Here is a 26,194-nt window from a genome sequence, read left to right as displayed (position 1 = left end):
CCCAAGTTTCCTTCTTAGTGATTTATCTCTGTTTACAGATACAGCAGAACACTGTAGTACAGGACAGATAAAGTGAGGACATTCTATACTTATTATATTTTCTGTAGAGTCAACAGGTAAATGCCTGTCATAAAAGAAGAGCAATTTATTCATAAAATGTGCTTTGATAGCTAGGCATTTATATTCTTTTTCATTGTTTCCTGGTAACCATTTCCAAACATATCAGCATAATTAATGGAATCTCTCAAATACTTGAGAGATGAAAAGTGATCCTTTTCATGCAGGAAAAAAACAGAAAACTTATTAAATAAAGTTCACTAAAAATATTGTAAAATTTGAATTTGGAACTCTCATCCTTTCCCCTTGTCTTGACAGGTGTTTTTATCTTCAAGCATTCGTGAAATTCATAGATCAAATTGATTCCATCTGAACAACCCAAGATACACTTGATATTATAGACAAACCTAGGTGCTTTACTAAGTTGAGTCCTAAAGTTTGTTGATGTTTTTGAAGGTACTGTGTTCCCCTTCTGTTAAAAATTTAGACAATTGAATGAAACCTTTCTCATGAAAATGAAAAAAAAAGGGACAGAAATTAAGGTTGTGCTCTGTGTTGTGAATGGAAATTGTCAGGTTGAGATAGAGCCGCTGAAGTACCCTACGCTTTTTCTTGCCCCTTAAAGCAAAGTTTGCTTTTTTCCTTCCTCCCCACTCTTTTCCATGACATCTGAGTGTTTGAGTCCCTCCAGCTGCCCTATATTTTCCAGTGTGCTCTGAATTCAACTTTATACCACTGGAAGTTGTATTGTCTACTCTTTTAAGTCCCCTAAGTGAAATACTCCTGTTGAGTATTAGAGAAGCTTAAATGCTCAGTTTTAAATTGAATGAATTTAAAATCAGAAAATAAAACCCAACACACTTGATGTGTTATCATATCAAGCAACAGGCTTCTCTTTCGTATTTGCTGAAAAAAAAATTCTAAGCAGTGGCTTATAGTATAGAAGAATGATAGAGTGCTGCTGAAGCATCTGTTCACACAACTCTGTTGTTTGGTGAGGCAAAAAGCCTCAAGACAAAAACTTGCAAGGCAAAAAAACCCTTTTTACTTGAGAATTTGACTCTTCAGACTGTAAAGTGCAGTGCCTTTATCCAGCAAAGCACTGAAGTCCATGCTTTTCTTTAAGCTCATGAATTCATTTGATCTAGTGAGAAGACTCTGTTGACACACTTGCCAGGCTTTATGGAAGATGCTAGTTGCATTTCTTTATGCCATGCAGGATGAAGCCCTGACTTAAAGAACATGCTGTCCAGTTCTGATGCTATTTTTGTTCTGCTGAAGAAAATGTTTTAATGTAGCAATAGGAATGGTTACTGACATTCTCTTTGTTCTGAGGGATTGCTCACAGCAAAAGGAACCCTTCTGTGGACACACAATAGCTTGTTGATTAGAGTACTCAGCTGAAGAGGAAAGAACATAGGTTCAAATCCTTGATCCAAACCAGACAGAGCAGGGAATTGAACCTAACTCTCTAGTGTCAGAGATTAGGGTATTCCACTGGGATAACAGCAAGCCAGGTTTCAACTCTCTGCTCTGTCTGGTTTGGATCAGGGAGTTGAACCTCAGTCTCCTCCATCTCAGCTGCGTGCCCTCATCACCAAGTTATTTGGCCAAGATGGGATAGGGTGTTTTGCTCTTAAAAAAAAAAAAATTAAAAAGCTCATTTTGCACCAGAGTAAAACATAAACTACCCACTCCTGACTATTTCCACATGATGGAATTGTTGTTTCCTGGCCAGTCCGAGAGAGAGCTACTTCGTGGTCACGTACCGAGAGCGCCAGAAGCAATAGGAAGATATAAAACTCTTCTGTCCCTGCCAATGCAGCTAAAGATGCAGAGATTCAGCCATGTTATCCACATGGCTTTGGCAGAAGCCGAGAAAACAAAACCACCAGAAGCCAGTTCATGTGAACGCCAGAGCTATCTCAGTGAACCACAGTTTTGTTTGGAGTAGAATGGGGGAGGAAGATTAACATTCTGTCAGTGCTGTTGGAGGTGTCTGTGTCAGAGCACAGACTGTGAGTTTGCTTGGAACTTCAAGCAGCTTTTTTCTCCACTGGTTTCCATGCCTCTCTTCTCTCCCTTGATTTTCTACATGGTTCTCTCCAGTTTCCATGCTTCTCTGCTTCTTTCACTGCGCTTACCACATACTCATGTCCTTTCCACAAAAATTGTTCTGGCTTAAGCTCTAGACTTTGCAATGGCACACATAACTGAAACTTGTAAAATCCTCAGCCAATGTGCTTGTATCAGTTGATAGAAATGGACGGGTTGTAACTGTTTGCCTTTTCCTTGTAATCCACACATACATGTTGAATTTCTTAATCTAATCCTAGGCATTTTTAAAGGTTTAAATGTTTGGGTTATTTTATTTTTCATTGCATTCTCTTTTGCCTCCTGATTTTAACCAGCAATAGATGACCAAGTGATTTTTGACAATCTAGCATGTGAACCCTTTTATAGCCATCTGCATAGGGCTTGTTTACTTTAGTCATGCAAAGTTCATAGACTGATAGTGTTGGAATTCGCAGTATTGAGTATCTGCAGGTACGAAGCATGGACTTCTAGTTTTGAATAAGAGTATTTTACATTCATTCACTTACAATGGAAAATGACCATTGTATACTATATCAGCATTTGAGTACACATATTTATACCAAAGAATTATTCCCAGTAGAGTTAGAATGGAAATGTGAATTACTGAGCCATTATTTCAGTTGCATTCACCAGCAGGCGAGCACTGTTGCAAAATGCATGGCTGGAAGTCAGGTTAGTATATATCCCCAACAAGAATTCAGTTTTCCTGGGTCTTAGCATTTGGGATGCTGCTGTTGCACACTCAGGTTGTATTTTCCCATATACCCAGGGCACAAAGTTATTATGTGATGTGTTGTTTCCATCTCTGTCCGTTCACTCAGCAGCACAGAGTAAGACACCTGAGAACCTCGCTCATGTGTTTCTATTGCTGTGTTATCAACGAATGAAATTCCACGGCCTCCTCCAGAAACTGTACACACACACTACACGTGCTCAGTCTTGCAGCATGCCATGTCAGGTCAGCCTGTGTATAAAATGGGGTCATGTTTCTTTGTAGACCATGTCTGATGTCTGGAGGGAGATGATAGGGTATTTCTCGCTCTCAGTTTCCTGTAGAGTCCCACAGTCAGTAAGCCTGGCTGGTTTTCACATTTCAATAACCTCTTTCCTCAGCCCTTTTGGATATTACCTGTTAATACCAAGAGTCAGTAAACTCTGTGGAACCTGGTTAACATTACACTTCATGGCATCTGCTGAAGTTGACAGGGTGGGCTTCTGGACAAAAGCAAGGAAATCCAGGCCTGGGCATGGCTGCAGGATATCCTTAGTTGAATTCCTGACTGAATGCTGGACAAGCACAGGGGAAACAGACCACACTGTACACAATGAAACTCACCTACAGGGTAGTGGTCCAGTGAGGAAAGTGTCCTCATAGTCCTTAATGGAGTGTTATCATGGAATTGGATCTTCCTGCTGTAAAGCAACCCAAGGTATTTTGTAATCAAACCGCACACTGTAAACTGTTCTGCATGAAGTCAGCTGCATTGCATCCTTCCTGGCAGACACTTTAGAACCATAATTACATTAATCTCCATCCTTAATTTGCTCCATTGTGCTTCTGTCATTGCAGGATCTGTGCTACCAAGTGAAATGTGTTCATTGCCTCAGTGCTTACTGTAAATTGCAAATTAAGGGTAGCATGGTTAATTCTCAGTTGCCTGCTTTTTGTGGAATTAAATCCAGTTCATCATTACTTGAGCATTTAGTTTATTATTGTTCAATGAAGAACACAGTACTATATTTGACTTGGGGATCTGTTCCAAATAGACGTCTGTTTGCAAAGAAAATTGGTTTGAGAACCTGCTTTAGCTACAGAGACCTCTGTCAGTCCTGGAGAAGTGTATTGGGTAATGTTGAATAAGGAGTGGGCCATCATCTTTACTTTAAATAAATAGTGTTGCCTGGGCCTATTCAGTCTGTCATAGTATGTCCACCTCCTTCAGCAGGAGGTAGGGGCATTTCATTCTTCTGTCATTTCATACCTTGTAAGAGTTTCTTACTGACGAATTGTAAGTTGCATTTTTTTTTTATATTAGTCATCTTACAGCTTTTTATCTAGCAAAGGATAAGCCAGTGAGATTTGAAATTATATTTGCAGAGGAAGTCTGTCATGTTTAATGAAAACTGTCCAGAAAGGTAACATGTCTGTAGATCCCAAATTAAAACTGCATAAAGAGGAAGGGAGATTTTTGTGATGCCAGGTTTCCAAAGACTGTTTCATTCCATAGTGTTTAAGTAATGCTTTAGTGGTACTTGCTGATTCCTGTTTCAGTTCAGTTACTTCGAGGATTTCCATTTTATAAACCTCTTCTAATCAATACTGTAAAAATCCATTCTGAGTTACAATTCCATATATAGCTAATGTTCCAAGAAAAAGCCATGCCTGCCTGCCATTAATTCTAGCCTCTGTCTGTGTTGGAGATCCAATTTCTACATCTGTCACTTGCCAGTTACCAAAGGGAGGGAGAAAAAAGTAGTCAGGTAAAAGTGGTGAAAATTTGTCTTTTAATGCAAGTTCAGTACTCATAGGTGTAAGCAAAATAAAACAAGGGTGAAGATTCATGTTTTACATGGCTGCTTGCAACATTGCTAGATCTTCTGCCTCCTTTCTGCTCCTCCCTTCCCCATCTTTTTTTTTTCCATCTCATCCTTTACCATCCAACAGTATGCTTTGGGTCCTGGTAGCACTTAGTTTTGCATTTGGTGGTTCTGCCACTGCTTTTCTTTCCAGATTCAAGAGACACCAGGTCACTGCATCTGTGAAACGCTCCATTTGTGTGCCAAAGGTTATCATTCCTCTGTACCATCTTTATTTGTTCTTTCTTTAAAACAAAACAAAACAGAACAAAACAACCCCCAAAAGAATGAATGTACAGTGTTTCAAAGGGGTATTTGAAAAGATCCATCATGTACAAAAAGGTATCTTTATGGAGTGCTAACCTTTCATCTCTATCTATCCTGTGTTACGATTGCGTAAGAATCACACATGAGCATGAAGATAGCACTCTGTGCCCAGCGACTCTGAGAATATTGCTCTAATAGGAATGTGTGCCGCTGGCCCAACAGCTCTGATCTCCTTCTCATTTAATGACCATTGGTTCTTAGGCTCTGAATAAAGACCTTTTTTGTGACTTTAGATGTTAGTGGATGCTTTGAGGATTTTCAGCTTTTGCTTCCAGTGTTAAAAGTCTCAGTAGGAGATAGCCAGAAAAGTTAAAATCAACATCAGTTTGTAGAAAAGGCTGTTTTTTATGAAGGTTTCCAAGGAGCAGGCTGCTTAGATTAATTAAGTAATGTAAAAAACATCCCCACTAAGTCAAGTCTCCATAGTTCAATTTTTCCATCAAGAGACCAGAATTGTGCACCTTATTTCTGAGGTCACTTCCATAATTAAAACAACATACATTCTTTGTTATAGCTTTTCCTTTTTAATGGATATTTAAATGGAGGTAATTAAATATGTTTTCTTTCATACCCTTCTCCTAAGAGGAAACATAACAACATGATGAAAATACAAGTGAATGGGAAGTAATAAATGTCTACTAAAAATAACTGCATTTTACTCTCTATTGGTTGCTAATTGTTAAGACTCTCTGATGATAATGGGGAGATTCAGATCGCTGTCATACTATATAAAACTGTATTCCAAAATCTTTCCATTTAATAAGCTATTCTTAAAAGTGCTACTGCAGTCAGAAGTACCAGCTGTATATCTCAGGTCCAGGCAGTCATGAAATATGGTATATAAAGCAGAAGTATAATGTTCTGAAAATCAGATCTAGTTGCTTTTATCTTCTGCACATTTTTGGGCCCCTTTCTAATTTTTAAGCTCTTATCTCTGTGTCCTAGTCAGTGAGATGATCGACTTGTGTCACTGTGCCAACACTTCAGTGAAATGCATTATTTGTTTCCCCTGAGCTGGATCCACATGGCCGCACTGCAGGTCGTCGTGCTTAACCTGAGGTCATGAGCCTCTAATGCCTACAAGTTTGCATAGGTACAGACTGAAAACCTAAATGCTCAGAATGTCGGTTCCTTCTCAACATACTGAGATGTCTTTGGCCTCCAAAAGTGAAGTAGATATTCTGTAGGCATTGACTACCAAATAGAAACATCAGTTTTCTTGGATCCAGTCAAGCAGCAAAGAGGCACAGCTCATTATGATCTGAATTTTTAGACTTTTTTCCTATTTGCAGTCAAATTTAGAAAGGTAAAGGTCTACAAGAGAATGTTTAAGAATGGCAAATAAGATCCAAAGACTTCCTCAAGTTCAGCCTTGATTTTTGGCTGGGTGGCCTTTGAAAGGATTACCAGTGTTTCAACTGGTTCATTGCTCCCTGTTGTCACAGTGACATCTTAGAGCTATTAGCAGGAAGAAATTCACTTCTCAAAAGCCCTTCAAACTTTTATGGAGGGAAAACCAAACTAAAAAGTGGTAGTCAGAAGTTAGCCCTTTCACATTGCCTGTCTTATGCTTTGATGTTCTGATACAATTTTCTCTTTCTTGTTTAGTAATAATAGTACAGGAACTGAAATGAATGTAATGGACTGTTTTTCCTATCAACAAATGCCCTCGTCTTTGTAACTCAGTTGTCTGCAAAAGCTGCTTATAAGATCTTGTGTTTCTGGTATGAATATTATTCCTTCTTTCTTCTACATTCACCCTTAGAATAGTAGTTGGAGCCTAAATCTATTTATAAAACAGATACATATCAAATTAATCACAAGCTGTTTAACACCACCTGGGAATATAAGTTATCTCTCTGGGCTTCCTCAGTTAATAGGGAAGAAGTAGAACATTTTAAGGGATATTCTCTTCTATTCTAAGGAGAAAAAACCCCTCAGGTAGTTGGGATGAATGCCGTCTGAATGGGTTCCTTTATACTAAGCTTAAATAACTATTATGGGTGAGACACCTCATCTCAGCAGGCTCAAGTTCAACAAATCCCCCTCAATGCACTTTGGTATGATATGAATGCCTAGGGTTGAAGGGTAGGGTTTTGGGAAAGCATCATTTGTTAACTCTTTAGTGTGTGTGTGTGCCCCTTCAAATTAGAACAGAAAGATAATTTTTAAATAGTAACAAAAATAAAATTAAATACATGTTAAGAACTGAAACCTACTTCCTGTACGTGTTGAGAAATAATACTTCTTTCCTGTAAGACATGGAGATCTGGAGCTACAAAGCAATGGATCAGTAGCCCCCCTACAGCTAATATCCACTGTATTCTATTTACTTATTTTTGAAATTTGTGTAAGGACATATGAAATAGAATTTGTCTCGGAGCTTAAATTAATTCTTTTAAATTGTATGAATATTCAAGAGAAAAAATAAAACAAAATTATAAAAAAATATTAATACTTGAGGGATGTTAACAAGGAGAGGTAATAATGTCTTCAAGTCTTCTAGGATACAGAATAAGAAGTAGGTAGTTTTTTGTCTGTGAGAACTTATCAGAAGCTGCAGTGAGGGAGAAATTGAAATGAGGCATATAGTCATGGAATCAGAGAATTCTTAAGACTGGAAGCAACCTCCAAGGTCATCAGGTCCATCTGTTAAATAAAACTATAAAGGCACTGACTCTGTCGGTGAGACATGGTTTGAGACCATGATTTTTAGGAATCAGCAGAGAAACAAATTTCACTTCCCAGGCTCATATTTTGAAAGTGATATTTTTTGGGTTTTGGTTTTGTTTTTGTTTTGTTTTGTTTTGTTTTGTTTTTTTTGTTTTTTTGGTTTTTTTTCTTGGAGAGGGAGCAAGGAAGAGATCATGAAGTCCTCCAAAAACGGAGGAGGCCCCTCAGCATGTCTAGACAAACACAAACTTGTGGTTCACATGGATCAACAGAAATAAACTCATGACTGTACATATTTGTGTGTATAGAATAAATGTCCAAGAAAAAATGTTTTTGTATTGTCTGTTCTCCCAGAATAAGCAAGTTTTCTTAAGTTTTCTTAAATTATTTTCTTCTGTATAACACTGTTTTTCAGTGAAATCAAAGGTACAAATGAAGCATGAATAGTTATGATCATTCTGCTTTTTGGTAGATCAAAAACTTACTTGCAATCTTCAGAGGTATTTCACTGGTCACTGTATTTGAGTGCACTGCTAAGCTTTATGTTCATATTATCAAACAGGTAATAAAAAAGAAACTTTATATTTGCTAACGGGAAGTTGTCATGCCTTTAATAACTTGAGTGACTGAGTCAAGGCATTTTCCTCTCTTGCAGGAAGATTAATGTAAAATCTCTTTAAAGATGGCTAATCTTGTCTGTTGGATTCCCATTTTTACAGAAATTAACAAAATGCTCTTCTAGCCATGACTTCAGATATGTTATAAAAGATAATCTTCCAAGACTGATAGTAGTAGATTATTATCAACCAAGCAGTGAGCTCCAAGGCACTAGGGTGCTTACTTTAGAATATTTATGGAAAACCTCTCCACAGATTTAACTTCAAAAATCCATTCTCAGTCCTAAAAGTAGTTATGTGTACAGAGAGATGTGTATATATCAGAGATACAGTGCATAATAATGATTCTCTGATTTCATTTATATTATAGCTGAAATGAGGTGTTTGTGTATTCCTGTCATTTGTTGTATGTATTTGTTGGTCTAAGGTTTACTCTGGGTTACATTATCCTTAAAGCAAACACTTCAGTCTACATTCTGAACCTGTATGTTAACTCCATGTGGTTTCAGCTTCCACCCTTTAACAACAAATTACTATTTATGTAAGCTGTCAAATCCACATAGGACAGGCAGCTGCAGAAGGAACTGAAGCCTATAAAACACAGCAAGAAGTATAAGGCTCCCATAAGAGACTAGTATTTCCCTTTCTGTATTTAGCCCAATAAGAGTGAATTATTCATTAAAATCAAGCTAAAGCTCCTTCAGTCTTGCCAGTTCATCCACAAATTTGTTGAAAATTAAAGCTCAGCATGAAGCCTCCAGAGAATTATTCTGAGTTAGTAACACCTGCAAAGAACAGAGATTTCACTGTGGGGTACATTGCTGTGTGATTGCCCACACATCAGCAAAACTTATAATTGGGAGAACCTGAATATTTTCTCTGTATTTAACTGATGAGGATTTTGTGGGGTGTCATTTTACGTTAAGTAGTAGAGTTGTAATTTGAATGTTTCACAGCAACCAGTTGTGTTTGTTTTAACAGCAATTTTTCTTTTCTGTTGCTGTCAGCTGCTATTGCAACTTTATGAAATATACATTTAGAAGCCCTTATTATTCTTAGGGAAAATTGTCAGAGACAGACTTTAAACTGTGGAATTTTCTTCCCGTGATTTCTTGTGAATTTAGAAGTTGATACTTTCCCCTGCTTAGCTGTATCTCATAAATGACAAGCTAAGTGAGGATTTTGATCGCTATATCCGTAGCATATGTACACTCAGCAGCTCCCTGGATAGCAGCGGAAACTACCTAAAGCAGATTTTTGTTTCTTCCAGATGTTTCAGAAATACACCTGTAAATAATACGAAAAAATCAGGTGGAGCTCCTAAATCAAATTGAATATTGACATTATTAACTATCAAAAAAAAAAAAAGAGGACAGAGAAAGAAAAAAGTCAAATTGCCTTTGCTGCATGTTGTGCTGCATTTTCCACAAGTTGTATATCAGTTCACAACTCATGTTCAGAGCTGAATTTAGGCTTCTGGCTGATGTTGGTAGTAACAGCTCCAACATGAAATGAATAAAGCTCATAAACATTCAAGATAGGCCTACATGGAGAGCCTCAGACAGACTTTTCACCCATCCTTTGCAGGGAACCTGCTCTGACCCACAGTGCTGTCCTTGCTAGCAAGAGGTAGCACTGAGCTCAGCAGGTCGCTCAGGGACTTGGTTGCTTGATTCATACAGGTGGGCATGCTGACCCAGCTGCATGTGCCTGCTGCATGAGAGCTGCCTGGCTCATCTCTGGACAAACGTGCTTTTGTGGCTTGCAAAGTTATGTGACCTCATTTAAATCACAATGCACAATTTACTCTCATGGCTGGAATGCCTGAAACTAATTTGACAGCAAACTCTAGAGAATATGCACTGAAGGGAACTTGTTGGTACAGTCTTCTGTCCTTCCCTTATTAACATCTTGCCACCCTTCTAACTTTTGCTCCTTCCTGGGAAGATCGAAGAGCATGCCTCAGTGAACTCAAACTTACAGTCATAGCTGCTGGATTGTTTGGTTTTGGGGATTTTTGGGGTTTTTTGATTTCTTTTTTCTCTTTTTTTCCAGTTGTGATAGAAAAAACCTACAACTGATTAAAGATTAAGGAGAAAGGGATATATCTAACAGAGTCACAACTGCTTTCATATGTGTACTCTTAGTGCAATGAAACTTGCCTAAGTGAATTCCTTTTATATACCTTTTCCAGTTACTGGAATAAAATATCCCCTGTGCCAAAGGCAAGGAACTCATAACTACATGAATGTGTTAGGCAATAATATCTAGTGGGTACTCCTGCTGTACATAATAGCTAAGTTATTCTTACTGCAACACAACTAAGGGCTAATATAACACAGGTTTATTTCCTTGGATCAACATGCAATGTATTAAAAAGTAATTTGCTGGGCAAGATGAAGCTTTTCAGACTCATGTAGTACTACTGCCTGCTCCAGAGACTGCTGAGAAATGTAATAAAAATACCAAATCTCTACTGACTGACTAATCTTCCTTTTCTACAACACTTCAAGGTATTTCCCTTTTTCACCTTAAAACAGAACTAGAGTAAGTGGCTTCCAGCACAGAACAGTCTGTGAAAGTCCTGCCACGGGCTCTAGCTTCAAGCTTGTAATCTCTGTGTCACTGATCATGGATCATCCTATGCTTTAATTCAGCTATTTAGAGGGCTGGAGGAAAACCTGGTGTTTGGCTCAGGGCTCTAGGGAAGAGGAGAGGAAGCAGGTGTATTGTATAAGCAAACCTCCATATGTCAACATCCATGTGCTTGTCAGAGGAATTTATCTGCTCCAGCTGTGCTGCCTGAAGAGGGGATCTTTCAGTATATATTTCTCTGACATATTATGTGTCTGAAACATGCTGTCAGTTTCTTTCAGAGAAGAGCTTCATAGCATAGGGAATGTGGTTGTGAAGATGATCTACCATTGCTGTATGGATCTCACAGTATGAACCAAAGTACCAACTAGCAGCAGATGATTGGGTGAGGTGCCATGTAGTGCTAGTTAACCCCTGTCCAAGAGGAAAGGCAAGGACACAAGGAGTTGACTATCATTTCACAGGGAGGAAAACCAATGCACTGAAAGCACGTGTGTTGAGAACGCCAGTGGAAAATAAGAGGAGCAAAAGTGGAAGTCTGAAATAAGTATTGTGTTGTCGGCTTCTAGTCTGTGTTTCTGTCTTGTGTCATATACAAACTTTCATTGCTTCAAAGCTGTTATTTTCAAAATGGGACACACATGTTAAGTACACCTGAAAGAAGGAAAAACAACAGAAAAAACTGAAAGAAAGGGACTCAAGGTATGCAAAACAGATTCACATCTGCTTCAGTTCAAAGGGTTGTTCTTTTATTCCTGTTCTGTTACAGATATATATATATATATGAATTTAAATGCCTGTCTTTGAATTTTGTTATGAACATGCCCACAATTTATGGATATTTGTGTACAGGGAGTGGTATCTATCTCAAAGTCTAAACTATTGTTGGAATAGAAATGTTGTAAAAATAGGTTACAAGAAAAGAAAAAAAATCTGATTTTCTAGGTTGTCCTGGGGCCAAGAAGAACGAGTTCCTGACAAGTGTTTTGGATGCATTGTCCACAGATATGGTGCACGCGGTCTCTGATCCATCACTGTCTTCTAGCCGGTGGGTTTCAGATCCTTTTTTGTGTGGTGAATGGATTGCTGAGGGCTTTGAGGAGCCTTCAAAAAGGATGAATTTCCAAGAACCTATCTATGAGAGTTTACTTCAAAGTTACCACTGTGGACTATGTTCACTAAACAGAGATAGACTGGACAGATGAGTTCTCAGCAGCACAGCTCAGGGTTTATCTGTAGCTGCTGGTGCAATGTGTGTCCATCTTTGTTCTCCTCTCAAGGCTTTATTTCTTGAATGTGTGCTACCTTCCTGATTCACATTCTTCCTAGTTGCTTGCAAAACCAACCAATGCTATCAACAGTCGCATGCACTGTTAAAAATGTGTAAGTTCTGTCAACCTTAGGGCATCTGCAGGTCAGGTACTTATCTGAGGAGATAGCGTTTATTTTTATAGTTTATCCTGTAATTCAATACATTTAGGTGCTGTAGCTCTAAGAGAATCCATCATGGGTTGTAATTGGAGCTTCAGTATTTGGCAATGCTGATTGTTGATCAACTTCAGTTGGTTTCTTTACACATTTAATGTGTCTGCTGACTGTGAAGCAGTCGTTTTCTCTTTTACTTTGCTCTTCACTTTTCTCTGTTTGAGGAAATTAAAGGGGAAAGTGCTGTTTGCCAAGTATGATACTGACCTCAACAGGGTTTCAGAGAGTACACTAAAAGCAGATTCTAGCCCTTAGTACAAAATTTAGGATATTGATGGCCAAAGTTGAAAAAAGAGAGATTTACTACAAGGAGTTAGTGTCCAAAAGCAGGGAGTTCTACATAACAATGGTGATGGTTGTCTGACAGTGATGTAACTGTTCTGAAATAAAGGTATTAAATATCTGAATTAACACTAAATTCTCTTTTTCTCCTTTTCCAGTGTTTCTGAGCCTGATCCAAATCATACTCTGGAAGAGAGAGTAGTCCATTGGTATTTCAAGCAGCTTGATAAAAATTCCAGTGGTGATATTGGCAAGAAAGAAATCAAGCCATTTAAGAGATTCCTGAGAAAGAAATCAAAACCCAAAAAATGTGTGAAGAAGTTTGTGGAATACTGTGATGTAAACAACGATAAATCCTTGTCAGTTCAAGAATTAATGGGCTGCTTGGGAGTAACAAAAGAAGAAGGTAAAGCAGAAACAAAGAAACGCCATAGTAAGAACTATTTCTCTCTGTCTTTTTCACTAAATTCTTCAAAGCTTACGAAGTCTGGTATTTATATGTGCCTGAGTTATACAAAATAAAAGAATACACCTGTCTGCAGCTAATGCAGCTGTTGCTTTGGGCAGATGGCAAGAAGGTTTCTTCTGGATCCCTTTGATCCAATAGAATCAAAAACTTCCTGTTGATTCTGATCATTAAATGTATAATGGTAGGAAACCTAAGAAGATACAAGAACAGTCATCAAAAATGCAGTTTAATGTTATTAAAGAACTGTGTTCTGAGTGAGTGGAAGTATCACACCTGTGCTTTTTGGATTCCTGGAAGGAAGCACATGGTTGAGCTTTCTAATGAATTCTCTTTTCTCAAATGTAGTTTAGAGATGCACAAAGGAATGTGGTCATATGCCAGACAGGTGGAATAATGGCTGATACACAACCACCTCACCTTACCTTGCTGCCAAACTCGTAGGAAAGGGAGCAACTAACTACAGAGTATATTAGTCCCTGCAGCGTTCAATCACACAATTTCTGAAAATGGAAAAAAAAATTAAAAAAAAAACCAACTTCTAAACAGCAGCAGTAGATCCCCATACTTTAAGAAGTTGTGGAAGAATGAATATAGGTAAATTGTTTTGTCTGGCACCTTAAAATGGAGCAAAGATGTTGGAACAAAGGTTTCATTGGTTGTAATAAAGTCTAGAAAAAGAATACTGCAGAAAGACAGAAGAGGTCTAGAGGTCTGCATTTTACTAATGAAGTGAATTGTCTATGGCTCAGATTAACGCATCTCAAAACAAGTATCAATTCGATCCAGGATTTTTTTCCTGTGGCTTTTTTGTGGACCTTATAATGATAACTTCGAATTTTCACTTAGATAATGAAGATTTAAAAATGTAAATGAACGTGGATGAGTATTGTTATTTTTATGCTATGAATATGGAAAGTCAAACACTTCTGCCCTCCTGCAGCAGGCATTCTTTGGACTTACTGTGGATGAAATTTGGGTCCAAAATCACTACACAGCAGGTAAAGGAAAGCCGTAGTGAGATTGAAAGCAAACCTCAGGTGTTTTTGTCTTCATATTCCAGTGGGAAAAAACCCCAAAGATTAGAATAAACTTCCTGTTTTGGAAATGAAAATTGTAAGAGGCATGCAATTGTGTGAAGATCATACACAGATTTGGCTGAAGTAAAAATTGCGTCCACCGTAATGGAAGTTTTTTAACAGATCTCTAAAAAAATCTATTCAATAATTAGATCATTAAACTTTGGAAGGAAAAAAAATCTCAGAACTTTGGCATTGAAAAACTAATGGTATCCAGTTGGAAAAAAGGTCTTAACCAAATCATCATGTTGCTTTACTAGAAGTACATAGTTTTAAGGACAAGACAATAATAATTACTTTTGTTGGAATACCATTATCCTATTTTGTTTCTCTTACTTGATAATTAAAATTTCCTTTCTGGTACTCCTTTCACTTGCACAAATGAAAGCAATTACCACATCACTACATGTAGAGTTACATTTCTAGGAAAACAGGGGACTCTTGTCACCTGAGGTGTGAGAGCTGAGCTAAGGAAGTGGCTCTGTATCATTTTGTGTGAGTCCCAGGTGTCTTGTGTGAGAATAATTGGAGCAATATAAAAGCCAAAGACTTGTAAAACATGTTTTCTGAAGGCAGTACTAGGTGCTGTAACATTTTCTGAGGTCCAGTTTTGTTTCCCTTAGTTCCAGTCCAGCTTGATTCATTGACATGGAAAACCAAGAGAGCAAGTTCCTCCCTAATCTCAAAAGTTTGCATAGGAAGATTAATGGGCTAGCAAATTCATTTAGCTTTTGGAGGGCTTATTTTCCCCTATTTTGACCACTGTCTTTGAGACTGAGAAATTAAAAAAAAAAAAACAAAAAAAACCACCAAGCAAACAGTGATAATCTTGTCGTTTTACAGATTAAATGTGAACAATGTCTTTGGCTTTAGAAATGTTTCTGTGCAATATCTTTAATCAAAGTGAATGCTTTCCAGACAGTCTGCTTGTCCATGCTTCTTTACTGCCAGGGATAATAGACTACATTTACCACTGAAGATTTAGTAAGTTTGAAATGCTTAACCTTGGTTAGATGCACATCCTAAGCAAATGTGACATGTTAACTGGCAAGGGATGTTGTTGTTCAACTTTAATTTAACCCATTGAAATAAGCAATGTGTATTGAGGAAAGAAGAAAGTAGATGTGTCAATGAATATCTGAAATATTTTATGTCATTTATTGAAAGCTGTGCACTTACCCTGATCTAAAAAATATCTTTTCAGAATGAGGGCTTGAGTTCCTGAGGATAATTTACAACCATATTTATAATGTTTTCTTTCCCTTCCTGTAGCAGTCCCTAGAACCAACACTGAGAGCACTTCATCCAGCAGGCAGGTGAGTACTGAGGAGAGCAAGATCTCCATTTCTGCCTCTCCTGGCTGAATTTCTTGGGATTTTAGCAGTCATCATTGCAACTTCAAACTGCTTTAATCTGCTGTTCTGCAGAGTCCCCAGAAAAACATAGAGAAACATCCCAATTAACAAATTTTGACTTAAGTTCTATGTATGAAAGCTAAATCAGTCTATTACAGGTGCAGAGTAAACATGCATAATTTGCAAAGTGGATTAGGCTTGCATGTGGAAGCTCCTAGGAAAGTGTAAGTTGACATATAGGGCATACATGATAATTTGATGACTGTAGTTGAGCCTTCATGAGTCTGCTGCATTCCTGAATGACAGCATTCCCATACACTTTTGAATGTGCATTGCTTCATCTTCATTTAACCTTTAGTTTAGCTGAATTCTGTCAATTCTCCTTTGTGTCACACTGCAGACACAAACTGACATTTATTAAAATGAACAAAGCCGTGCATTTCCCATACCCTGTAAAAATATATACTCACTGCATTATTATATGATGGCTTTAAACAGCTTTAAAAATATTAGTGTATTGAAAAGAGCTGTCATTTTCAAATGCCTTTGCTGGCTGAGCAAAATGATGCTGAGGAGCTAGGATTTGCATCAGTCTGCTAATCTACATTTGAACTAAAATTGAAGAAAGATTAGAGAAAATAAAATGTCAAGTGCCCTGACAGCATAATCTGTGATTTTTCTTTTTTTTTTTTTTGATCAATTCTTTGCAAAGACTTGATCTTGTTTTTCAAAATAGCACCACTGTGTGTCATCCATGGAGGTTTGGCTACTCAAGCCATTTAGAGGTGAAAAAGGCATAAAAGCAGAGTTTTTTTTAAATGAAGGAAAGGTGCATGTTGAAAAGGAGGGACTCAAGTGAAAGGCCAGAAAAATAGATTAAAAAAAGTGGAGTTTATTCTGTGTGTGTCTATTTTTATAACTATTTATTCTAAAAAAGAATTTTCTGGGCAATATGGTCATACCTTCCTAGTACTTTTCCGTGGTCTTGAAGGAGGGCTTATGAGTCCAGTCGTTTGAATGGTCTAACAAGAGTCATCATCACACTATTTTTACCTCACTATTGTATTAGTTAGAGGACTTAAATTATTAATGCCCACAAAAGCATCAGCAAATGATGAACTGGTTCAACAGTTATTCATGATCAGCTCAGGTAATGCTGCACCTATGAGTATAGGAATTTGGCTAAAAATACCCCAAAACCCTAATTGTGGCAAATGTCTTCCCATCTATCATAAAGCTAGATTAATTTGTTAGAAACTGAACCCCAGGTGAACCTACCCACAAGGCAAGAGAAATCTTCCTCTCAAAGGTACTCATGGATTTATTCCCTTTTTTATCTCTTCTTTGTTTGATGTTAGGTTTGCACTTCCTAAGGCAAGCTCAACACTGGTTGTGGTTTTTACCAGAGACCTCCTACATACCTTTGATGGAATATAAAATATTCTCACGGCTACAATAATGTGATAAATTTGTTTGTTTAAACAAGTGCTTGTGGTCTTAATTTTTCAGGTTTTCCCCACAAATCACTTATACTTTAAACAAGACAGCCTGAAAACAATTATCCTGTCAGAACTCCAGAGCATTCAGAGGGGTTATTTTAATTATATAATGGCAATTACTGGCACACGTGCATTACACTTGAAGCATGGGAAACCCTCTCCTCTTTCTTGTAGCCTGATACTGACTTGAGGAAATGGTAATAAAAGTGTCCTTAGAACATCTACGGTTTTCAATTTTGTCCAATAATTTTGCTGACTCAGCATCGATTATTTTAGGAGCTGTTGCTGACAAATTATAGCCTTAAATTAAAGCTGGCTAAGAAAACCATGCCAACCACTATTGGCAGTTTCATACTTGAACAATACATGGTTGCAAATGCAGAAGGTGGTTTTCATCACACAAGTTCTCACTTTGAAGGAAGCTGCTCAAAGGAAACCACCCATCTAAGAAGGCCTGATCAGATTTGCACCATTCAGGAGACACACACTCAAAAGCTTACTCTATACTAGTTTATTGCAGCAGTTTAGTTAAATATATGCTTGTGTGTGCTTCAGCACATGCTTTTTTCACATATGTGGAAAAACAGCTTACTGAAAGAAAGCAGATAGAGAAACATACACCAATATGCTGACTGAGGCACAGCTGTGGTCACTCTAAAAGAGGTCAAGTAGGAGATAGGTCTGATAGGCAGTGGCCAGGTATATTTTCCTTGCTCAGCTCCACCCTGTCCAACACACACGTACATGCCCACATGCTGTCAGCGAGACCTAGGGGGTCTTTTGCAGCCTAGCGAAAAGTTTGTAAGGAAACCACAGATTGTTCGTGAGAATTTGGTGAGCAGCCCATTCCTTATACATCACATGCCATAGGAGGCATATTGAGCCAGGGACTTGCTCAGGCAGTTGCTAAAACACTGTGTTTGATGGGGCCTTAGGTAAGTAGTCAAGATATTCCTCATACCCTTGCTCATAGATCCCATGAAGGACTACAGGGCAGGAATTTTCTTATTCCCTATATATATGTATGCGGAACTCTCTTCTGATAGTAGTATATGGGCACTGCTGAAAAACAGAGATAGAATTTTATACTGGAGTAATTGAAAACATCATTAGTAATGCAAATTTTCCCAATTTCCTTTCAGCAAGTTTCGAAGAAGCAAGGGTGAACACCTTACTAATCCAAGGCAGATCTCTTTGACATGTGGGAGATTTCCTCACCAAAAGGCAATAAAAAGCAACTGTAGTATTTGCACTTTGTACTTAAAAATGTAAATTCACTTTGTAGAAATGAAATATTTAAACAGACTTTTTTTTTAATCTGTGAAAAAGTAATGGCTAATTTTGAAAAATTATCACATACAATGTATGTGTATTCTTTTGTTGTCTGAAATATGTAAAACATGTTGAAGATGTAAAAGTTTGCATTTAAACCATTTTTTAAAAAATAACTTTTTGGCAAACAGTAGCATAGAAACCTGACTCTGTGTATTTTTGGTTTCAGTAGTATGCCTTATTGTTCTTAATACTGTCATTTTAGTAGAGTTATGCTGAAAAATCTACTGTATTCTCAATTTTGTCCAAGCAGTGTTGAATGTTTCAGGTTTGCAGGACTGAGAGAATTGTGTAAATTGCTGTTTACTTGGTTTTCCAGTTTTTTACTGATATTTCATTGGTGGCAATATTTTATTTCATTTTGGTTTTATTGTAATTATTAGGCTTTCCAAAGGTCATACAATGAGAATACAACCACTAATGGATTAAAAAAAACCAGTTATTCTATTTGGGATGCTTATAGAACAATGTATCCTTTTATCAATTTTTGAAGTGCCTTTTTAATAAGCTTTGGTAGGATTTTTCTCCTGTTTGCTTTCACTTGGGTTGTTAACACAGCAAACCAAAAAGGAGTAAGGTGGATTGTAGTCACTCCAGTCTGGTTCAGCCTGGGCCTAAAAGCATGTTTCCATGGTCAAAGCATGGAGCAGAGTTTGTATGGGTCGGAACTGTAAATCTTCCTATTGTGACAGGGAAAATAAGCCTTTTCCCCTACACCTGGCTATTCTGTCAACCCTTTGGCTTGTCTGGGGGCCCACTAGAGGAGGGGCTACTCACATTGCCCCTGCCTGAGGCTTTTTCTTTGTGGACTGAAGAAACTTTAAAGAAGTTTTTTCCATCATATTTTCCCCCCTCCAGTGTTTTTTTTCATATGTGTGTCTGAGGGAAATAAGAACTTCTGGATGTGAATCTAAAGCCAGGGCCCAAATGAAAAAAGTTCTGCTCTTGAACAGCTGTGAGTTAGAAGCAGCTGGGTTGATCGATGCAGTGGCAGAAGGACTACTGGCATCTGGGAGCTGACATGAGAAGGCAGGAATGTAGCAGCAAGCAGTGATTTCATTATGGTTTGTTTAAATAATGTGTAGGATCTGACATGTGCCCAGCTACTCATAATAGCACCCTGCTTGAGCTTGTACCTGGAAAAGCTTTTTGTGAGTCAAAAGGTGTCATTTCAATTCCAACATATTCTAAAGTGATGAGAAACAATGTATGCAATGGAATTGTGTCCCAGAAATTGTGTACTCTAAGCTCTGGCAACAGGAGAAACCAAGGCAACTGTGTGTTTTCTTGTATTTTTGTTTTAAAAAGTATTTGTTATTCTTTTATAATATTAAACTTTGGAATTAATCTTCATTATAGATTAAAGATTAGTATGTTACCAAACTGTGCTAGTGACTTTTCTTTTGCAACACGGAGAGACGTGTTAGGAAGTAGATACACACAGTGATGACTTCACCACTGCTTTGAGTCCACAAGAAACCTCATGACCTCACATTGTATCCATCTTCTTCCCTTGCTTTTATTGAAATCGCTTTGAAGATCATTCATGTCTTAGTCATACCATTGCTTCCTCAAACTCTCCATACAGCTTCAACCTGGTCTCTTGCAACCTTCTCAGGAAAGTGCAATGTGTCCTAGATAGAGATGACACCTTTTCGCCTCCATGTGATTTTGAGCTGCAGGGCAGCTTTCAGCCTGGCTGGAAACAATGAAGAGAGAGAAGCAAACCCTCAGAATTCACAATGCCTGATTAGGTGGTCACAATATGGTTAATACCAGCATTTTGTAAGAAGCATTTAATTCCATCTCTATGGCCTTTGGAGTCAATATAAACACAGGCTACCAAATATTTTGCCATCTCCATGGTTTGAAAATGCACCCCCTTTAAACTGAGAGGTTGTGTGTGGAGGCAGATTTTGACTAGCAATGTGATTATATCAGTAGCTTTACAGTGTGTTCAAAGTGCAAGTAAATGCTAGAGGCATTTTTAGGTAAGCCAAATACTTCTACAGCATAGAGTCATTTAATAGCTCTACAATGACTGAAACATGAGGTGTTTCCCCTTTGTACACATTTCTGCGTCATCACTTTTATGATTTATGTCAATTACCAGTGATTACACCACTTCAATATAAGTAGTACTGCCTTCTCATACTGCCAGGTAGAGTCCAGATCCCTAATGGAATCATACTTGCAAGCTTGCTAAATTCACCTTGGCTTCCTGTATCACCCATATGTCCACAGGATATTTAAACTGAGATAAATGTTCTGTTTTTAACTAGGAGCAGCCTTGATACCAAAAAAGAATCTGTGTGGATAGGCCCTTACACTACAGTGTTTATCATTTACACAGTAACTAAATTGTTCCAGTTTTTATCCTACTCCATGTGCAACAATTTGATTTCAATTTTAATCCTGTTACTGAAAACACAACTTGAATTCTGCTTTTCATTGACCAATATTTGTTCTAGTCCCAGCTATTACTGAACGTATTTGTTTAGTGCGTTTATAAGGTTATAAATAGAAGACTATAAAGTTTGAAAAATGTGTATTAATTCAGTGACTTGTCCAGCCTGTTGCAATGTCCATTAGTCTACAGGCCACACAGTGACAAATGTTCCATATTTTGACAACACTTTGGAAAACTTTCTCATTTTGTTCCTATCCCTACCTTTAGACTAATCTCGTAGTTTAATTTTTTACCAGAACCACTAAATTTTTAGTCTTCTCACAGTCTAACAAAACACCTACCTTTCAGGTGCTCATTTTGTAGAATTGGGACCTTGATGAGTGCTCCAAATGACAATTTTTCTTGCTGATGTCATTTCAGATATTGAAAGACTGAAACAGAGAAATTTTAACAATAATCACTGCACATAAAAAAAGGAATACACTGTACTTTTTTAAATTTAGACCATGCTTTTGCTCTTCATAAGTACCATAAGCCAGTGGAGAAAGCAGGCATTCCTAGAAAGCTGGAAGGAAAATAAAAATACAGATAAAAAATACTCATTAAGGATATTTTAAGTGTTTCCAAGATTGGATCGCTATAATTAATGATTTCTTTTTACAGTAGTAATAAAAGAGGGATTATTGGAGGTTAAGAAACCTTTGCTGTCAAAGATAATATAATGGTCCCTTTTAAATATTTACACTGGTGAATTATATAGCTAAGTTATAGAAACTAGTGTTTCTGAGTAAGAATCTTTAGTGCTGAAAGTGAAAGGTTTATTGCTTTTATTTCCTTTAAGATGGCAAATTGATGTAATTTGGGAGTAATTATTTTGACATTAAATAGAAACCAACTAAGTTTATTAATATCTGAAATACTAGAATGTAGTAAACTACTGATACAAACTGTACTCTTTGCCCAATTTAATTGTTTCACTTCAAGTTTTATAAGTAAAAACATGCCCTTTGTTTAAAAGGCATCAATAATACATGTTATTTTTTTAAAAAAGCTCATGTGGAAAGCATTGACAACAATGCATTTCCTTAGAACATCCAATGAGGGATAATGGAGAGAGGTCTATTTTTATCTAAGTTAATGATAGAAATATAGGCAGTATTTTGACTCTGCTACATCCACCTTCCTTTTTTCATCATACACTTTGTCCTCTGACTTTTGTCACCAGTGGTACACAAAGCTTTTGTGTAATGAATTTAATAATGAATTGAGAGTCCATTCTGTGCATAGAAACAATCTTTTACATAAAATAGAGTTGTCCTTTCCCTAGATACTCTCTTTATTTAGCACCAATTCAATGCATGGGATTTCTTGCCTCATATCAAATTAAGAATTTTTCTTTGCACAGGCATAGGACATGGGATCTATTCTTGGCTGAATGGGTACTTTATGAAGAAAACCACTCATAAGAGATCAGAACAATCTGTGGGACTGTAGGTGGACAGCTGCAATTGTAATTAAGCCACTAATAACAGTTAATAAAGATTTATAAAGCCCACACAGTATGTGAAGTGAATCCATCAAATTGCCTGTATTTGTTCTAAGTAGTCAGTTAGGGGGGGGGGAAATGGTGAATGAAGCTTCCGGTGAGAAATATTGTTTCACTAAACCATGACTAACTGATTTAATGTGATTGAGGTTTACTGTGAAATGTCACTTTTAAAATTATTTTTTGGTTTAGTGGTTATTTTTATGTTGGAACTTCTTTAACTAACAAGCATGAAATGTCAGCATGGAAAAGTGACATTTGGACATCTAGTTTGTCACAAAATTGGATATTGCAAAAGGTAGCAGCATCCTTGCTCTTCCACCAACTTAAAAAAAATAAAAACCAATACTTGTTTGAAAGAAGTCAGGTTTCCAAACAGTTTTTCATGCTTCATCTGAGTTTTTGAGTGCCTTGCCACCCCTGTGTGAGGCAAAGAAAAATGAGACTGGGGCTTGATGAATGGTTGGATTTAGTACTGAATGCGTATGAAACGTGAAGAAAACTGAAATATGGGTGAGAGTATTTATACTAGTTTGTATCTATGCAAAACAGTTGAAGCAGTGTGAATTATATGCAGAAATATAAGGAGCACTGTTCCAGCTTGCAAAACAAGCCTGCCATGGAACTGATTGCAAACATAATCAAAACCTAAAATACTCTTGCATATTGCTACTTATACCAGTCATTTCACTCAAAGGCTGGCGTGAACCAAATTCTACTTTGACAACTACCCAAGGAGTACCTCTAGCTCTGTTGGTTTGCAGCTTCCCAATTAGTCTTCCTGAATTCTTCTCCTGCGACCTCCCAGGCTGTGATACCAGTGGGACCAAGACCCAGAACAAAGAACACAAGAACAAGCATGGTGATGGATACCACAAAAGACAGGATATTGCTCCATAGTTCAGATTTTTCTACCCTGGTGGGCTGTGATCAACTGAAAACTCCTGCTCTGTATCATCAATTAAAAACCCTAACTTCCTGCTTCTTAAATCCATCAAATCCATGCTCGGAGTGAGAGAACATCATGATTCAACTGAGTGGGATTCAGTGTGAGTACAACTACTGGGCATTTGAGAATTACTATGACTCCTCAATAAATGCTTGAGCTCAGTTAACTCCCACCAGTTAATTCTTCTTTCTGCTCAGCACCATATGATGAGCAGTGTCTGCACACATCAGTTCTTCAGTGCTCTGCAGAAACGAGCTGTGCTTAGCCTGAAGCATAGTTCTTTGTATTGAATGCTCAGCATCGAGAAAGGGAGGTTTTTCTGTAGCTTGCTGTTACCCCAGGAACCTGAATTGTATCACTGCTGCCTTACAGAGGTTTCATGAAATGTTTTGCAACACAAAGTATACAAAGAAAGACATGCTGGCTGAAGTGGTAGGAAAAAAGCCAAAAGAATGTGCAGTTTAAAAAAGGCTAATAAAAAAGAAGAAAAAGTTTAACAGAAGAAGAGAGACAAGAGAAAAATCAAAATGGAATTGTGGAGAGACACTGAGGAAGGTGGCCAGAACTGTGCTAAAGCCAAATGTGGGAATGAAGGAGGAGCAGACAAAGAGACAGAAAACATAAGGAAGCAGAGAGAGCAGGTAGAATTGGGAGCAGAGTTTAAAAGGGGATGAATGGAAACAAAGCAAAGATAGAAATGCTAAAGATAGAAAGAAATAGAACAGGTAATTAGGGTCCCATGAGGAGGAAATGTCCGAGATACTGAAGGGAGAATGAGAGGGGGCACAGGTAAAAAGGAGACTGCAAATTTCATTTTTCTGGGCACAGCATCTCTCTCACACATAACTTTTTGACTGGTACAAGAGGTTTATCCTGCCTTTGGATGTTTCCCTATGCATACATAAGGTCTGAATTTGGTCCTTGGTATCCCAGTTTCTCCAGTGCTTTGTTCCAAAAGACATTTGTTTTCATGGCCAATCCAAAGGCTTCCTTTAGATCCAGGAAGTCTGAGCAACATTTAATGAAAATGTGAAAGAAGAAACCAGCATATTTCTAAACTAAGAGCAGACTTCAGCAGGATGAGGAAATCAGAACCACAACAAAGATAAATTTCCTTTTGTATTTCTTATTCAGTAAAGATGCAAGCAAAATTTAATTAGCTGTGCTTTTTTAACGTTTTTTCTTTCATTCATTTCACCAACAAATCCTCTGCAGGCTTTGCTGATACCCTACAGTTTAACATTTTCTTTAATCAGCACATAGATTACAAAGGATTACAAGAGTGGTTAATTCTCATTGCCTATTTTTTTTCCCTTTGTGGTTTCCTTTATGTTCACTCTTGGGGTGGCTAAAAACTAATTATTTAAATCCTCTCAAAGTCTTTAATCTTTAAAGGTTTGTATCTCTGCAAGAGAGAAAAAGGCAGAGAAACAGACTACAAAAAAGATGTTCAAGGAAGCTTTGGAGCCCGTAGAAAATATCACATGTTCAGATTAGAACTATTTTCAAGGTATCAGTGTTTTCCATGACCTGACAAAAAGGAGTTTGACTTCACTAGTTTTGAACAGTCTTTTGGAAGATTACTTATAAAATAGCTAATGGCAAATAACATATCAGGATTTTCAGCAGTTCAGTGGAGAAGATAGAGGCACAAGTTCATCACATGCTGTCCTAATGCAAATAACAAATTGACATAGGCTTGGACAGCTCTAGGGAGAGGCTGGGAAGGGATTTCACCTGGGCACAGCTTGAAGTGAGAGAGAGATTGAGAGAGAGGCATCTACATGTCCATGAACAGCTTGGAGGGGAATGGGAGAGAGTGACCAGGTGAAGAGGAGGAGGCTGCAATTAGAGTGACCAAATAACCTGTCTTAGAACCAGCACCTGCTGAACCACTTAAAGCCCAGAGACTTTGAACTGTTCAGAATCTATGTCCTGGCAGTAGGCAGGATAGCCAGTCCATATCAGATTTTGCCTGGAAGGCTTTCACCTAAACCAGACAGCACAACTGAGAAATGGAAGACAATGACATTTGGCACACATTTGCTGTTTGCTTGCAGTGGTGGCAGGAATCAAGGGATGGACAGTGACAGAAAGATTGCTTTAAACTCTGGGGCCTTTGCTCCATTTTAACCTTTAAAAAAAGAAAGTTTCATTCTCTTGTGAAATCTATGAGATGCAACTTCCCAGGACTGAATGTCCTTTTCTTCACAGTGAGAAAGGGGGATCAAAGCACCATGATGAGACAGACATCTCTGAAAAGAGATGGCCCCAACGTCATGTCTGTTTAGTAAGAAACACTGAGAATTGCTTTAAACTAGAAGCTAAATATATAAATGAGTATGAATACTGCCACACTGGGACACAATCATCATATGCCAGTCCCCCTTTTTTTTCTTAAAATTTTCAGCTTCAATTTGACAGTTTCTGCTTAAGAAATTGTTTATTATAGCCTGGGCCATAGAAACAAAAGAGTAAGTTTCAGATAAATTTTCCCTTGTAAGTTTTGCTGTAGTTTTTGTTTTTGGTGTTGGCTTTGTCGTGGGGGAGAAGTGATAGGTACTTTAGCAGCTTTGGTCAATTCCAACTGTTAGTGTATCTTTTATTTTATTATTTTATTATGATTTTTTCTTTTCTTAGGGGCTTGAAACAGTCTCTCACACTGTGAAAGACCACAGTCCTACCAATTGCTGTCTGTTAAGTAGTGTTGCCAATCTTCTTCTGGACAATAGAAAAACACATTTGAGAGAGAAGTAACATTATAGATCATGCAGCGTCTGTATATGGGTGGCTGTATTGCTGATGGTATTTTCGTATTTTGCTCTTCATTCATTTAGATTATCATTAT

At 37.6% G+C, this 26,194-nt stretch overlaps 1 protein-coding gene across 1 annotated transcript in view; it reads left to right on the top strand.

The window, feature by feature from the left end:
- SMOC2 (SPARC related modular calcium binding 2) overlaps positions 1–18,275 on the top strand; it is a 136,136-nt gene extending 117,861 nt beyond the window's left edge. Inside the window, exons 10-13 of the mRNA XM_062489153.1 lie at positions 11,889–11,991; positions 12,869–13,143; positions 15,528–15,571; positions 18,252–18,275. Of these exons, the coding sequence (XP_062345137.1) occupies positions 11,889–11,991; positions 12,869–13,143; positions 15,528–15,571; positions 18,252–18,275 (446 nt within the window). The remainder of the gene's footprint in view (positions 1–11,888; positions 11,992–12,868; positions 13,144–15,527; positions 15,572–18,251) is intronic.
- Positions 18,276–26,194: the final 7,919 nt, after the last annotated feature.

Source organism: Cinclus cinclus, chromosome 3 (assembly GCF_963662255.1).
Source record: "Cinclus cinclus chromosome 3, bCinCin1.1, whole genome shotgun sequence".
NCBI lineage: Eukaryota > Metazoa > Chordata > Aves > Passeriformes > Cinclidae > Cinclus > Cinclus cinclus.
This window is presented reverse-complemented; position numbering and strand designations above follow the sequence as displayed.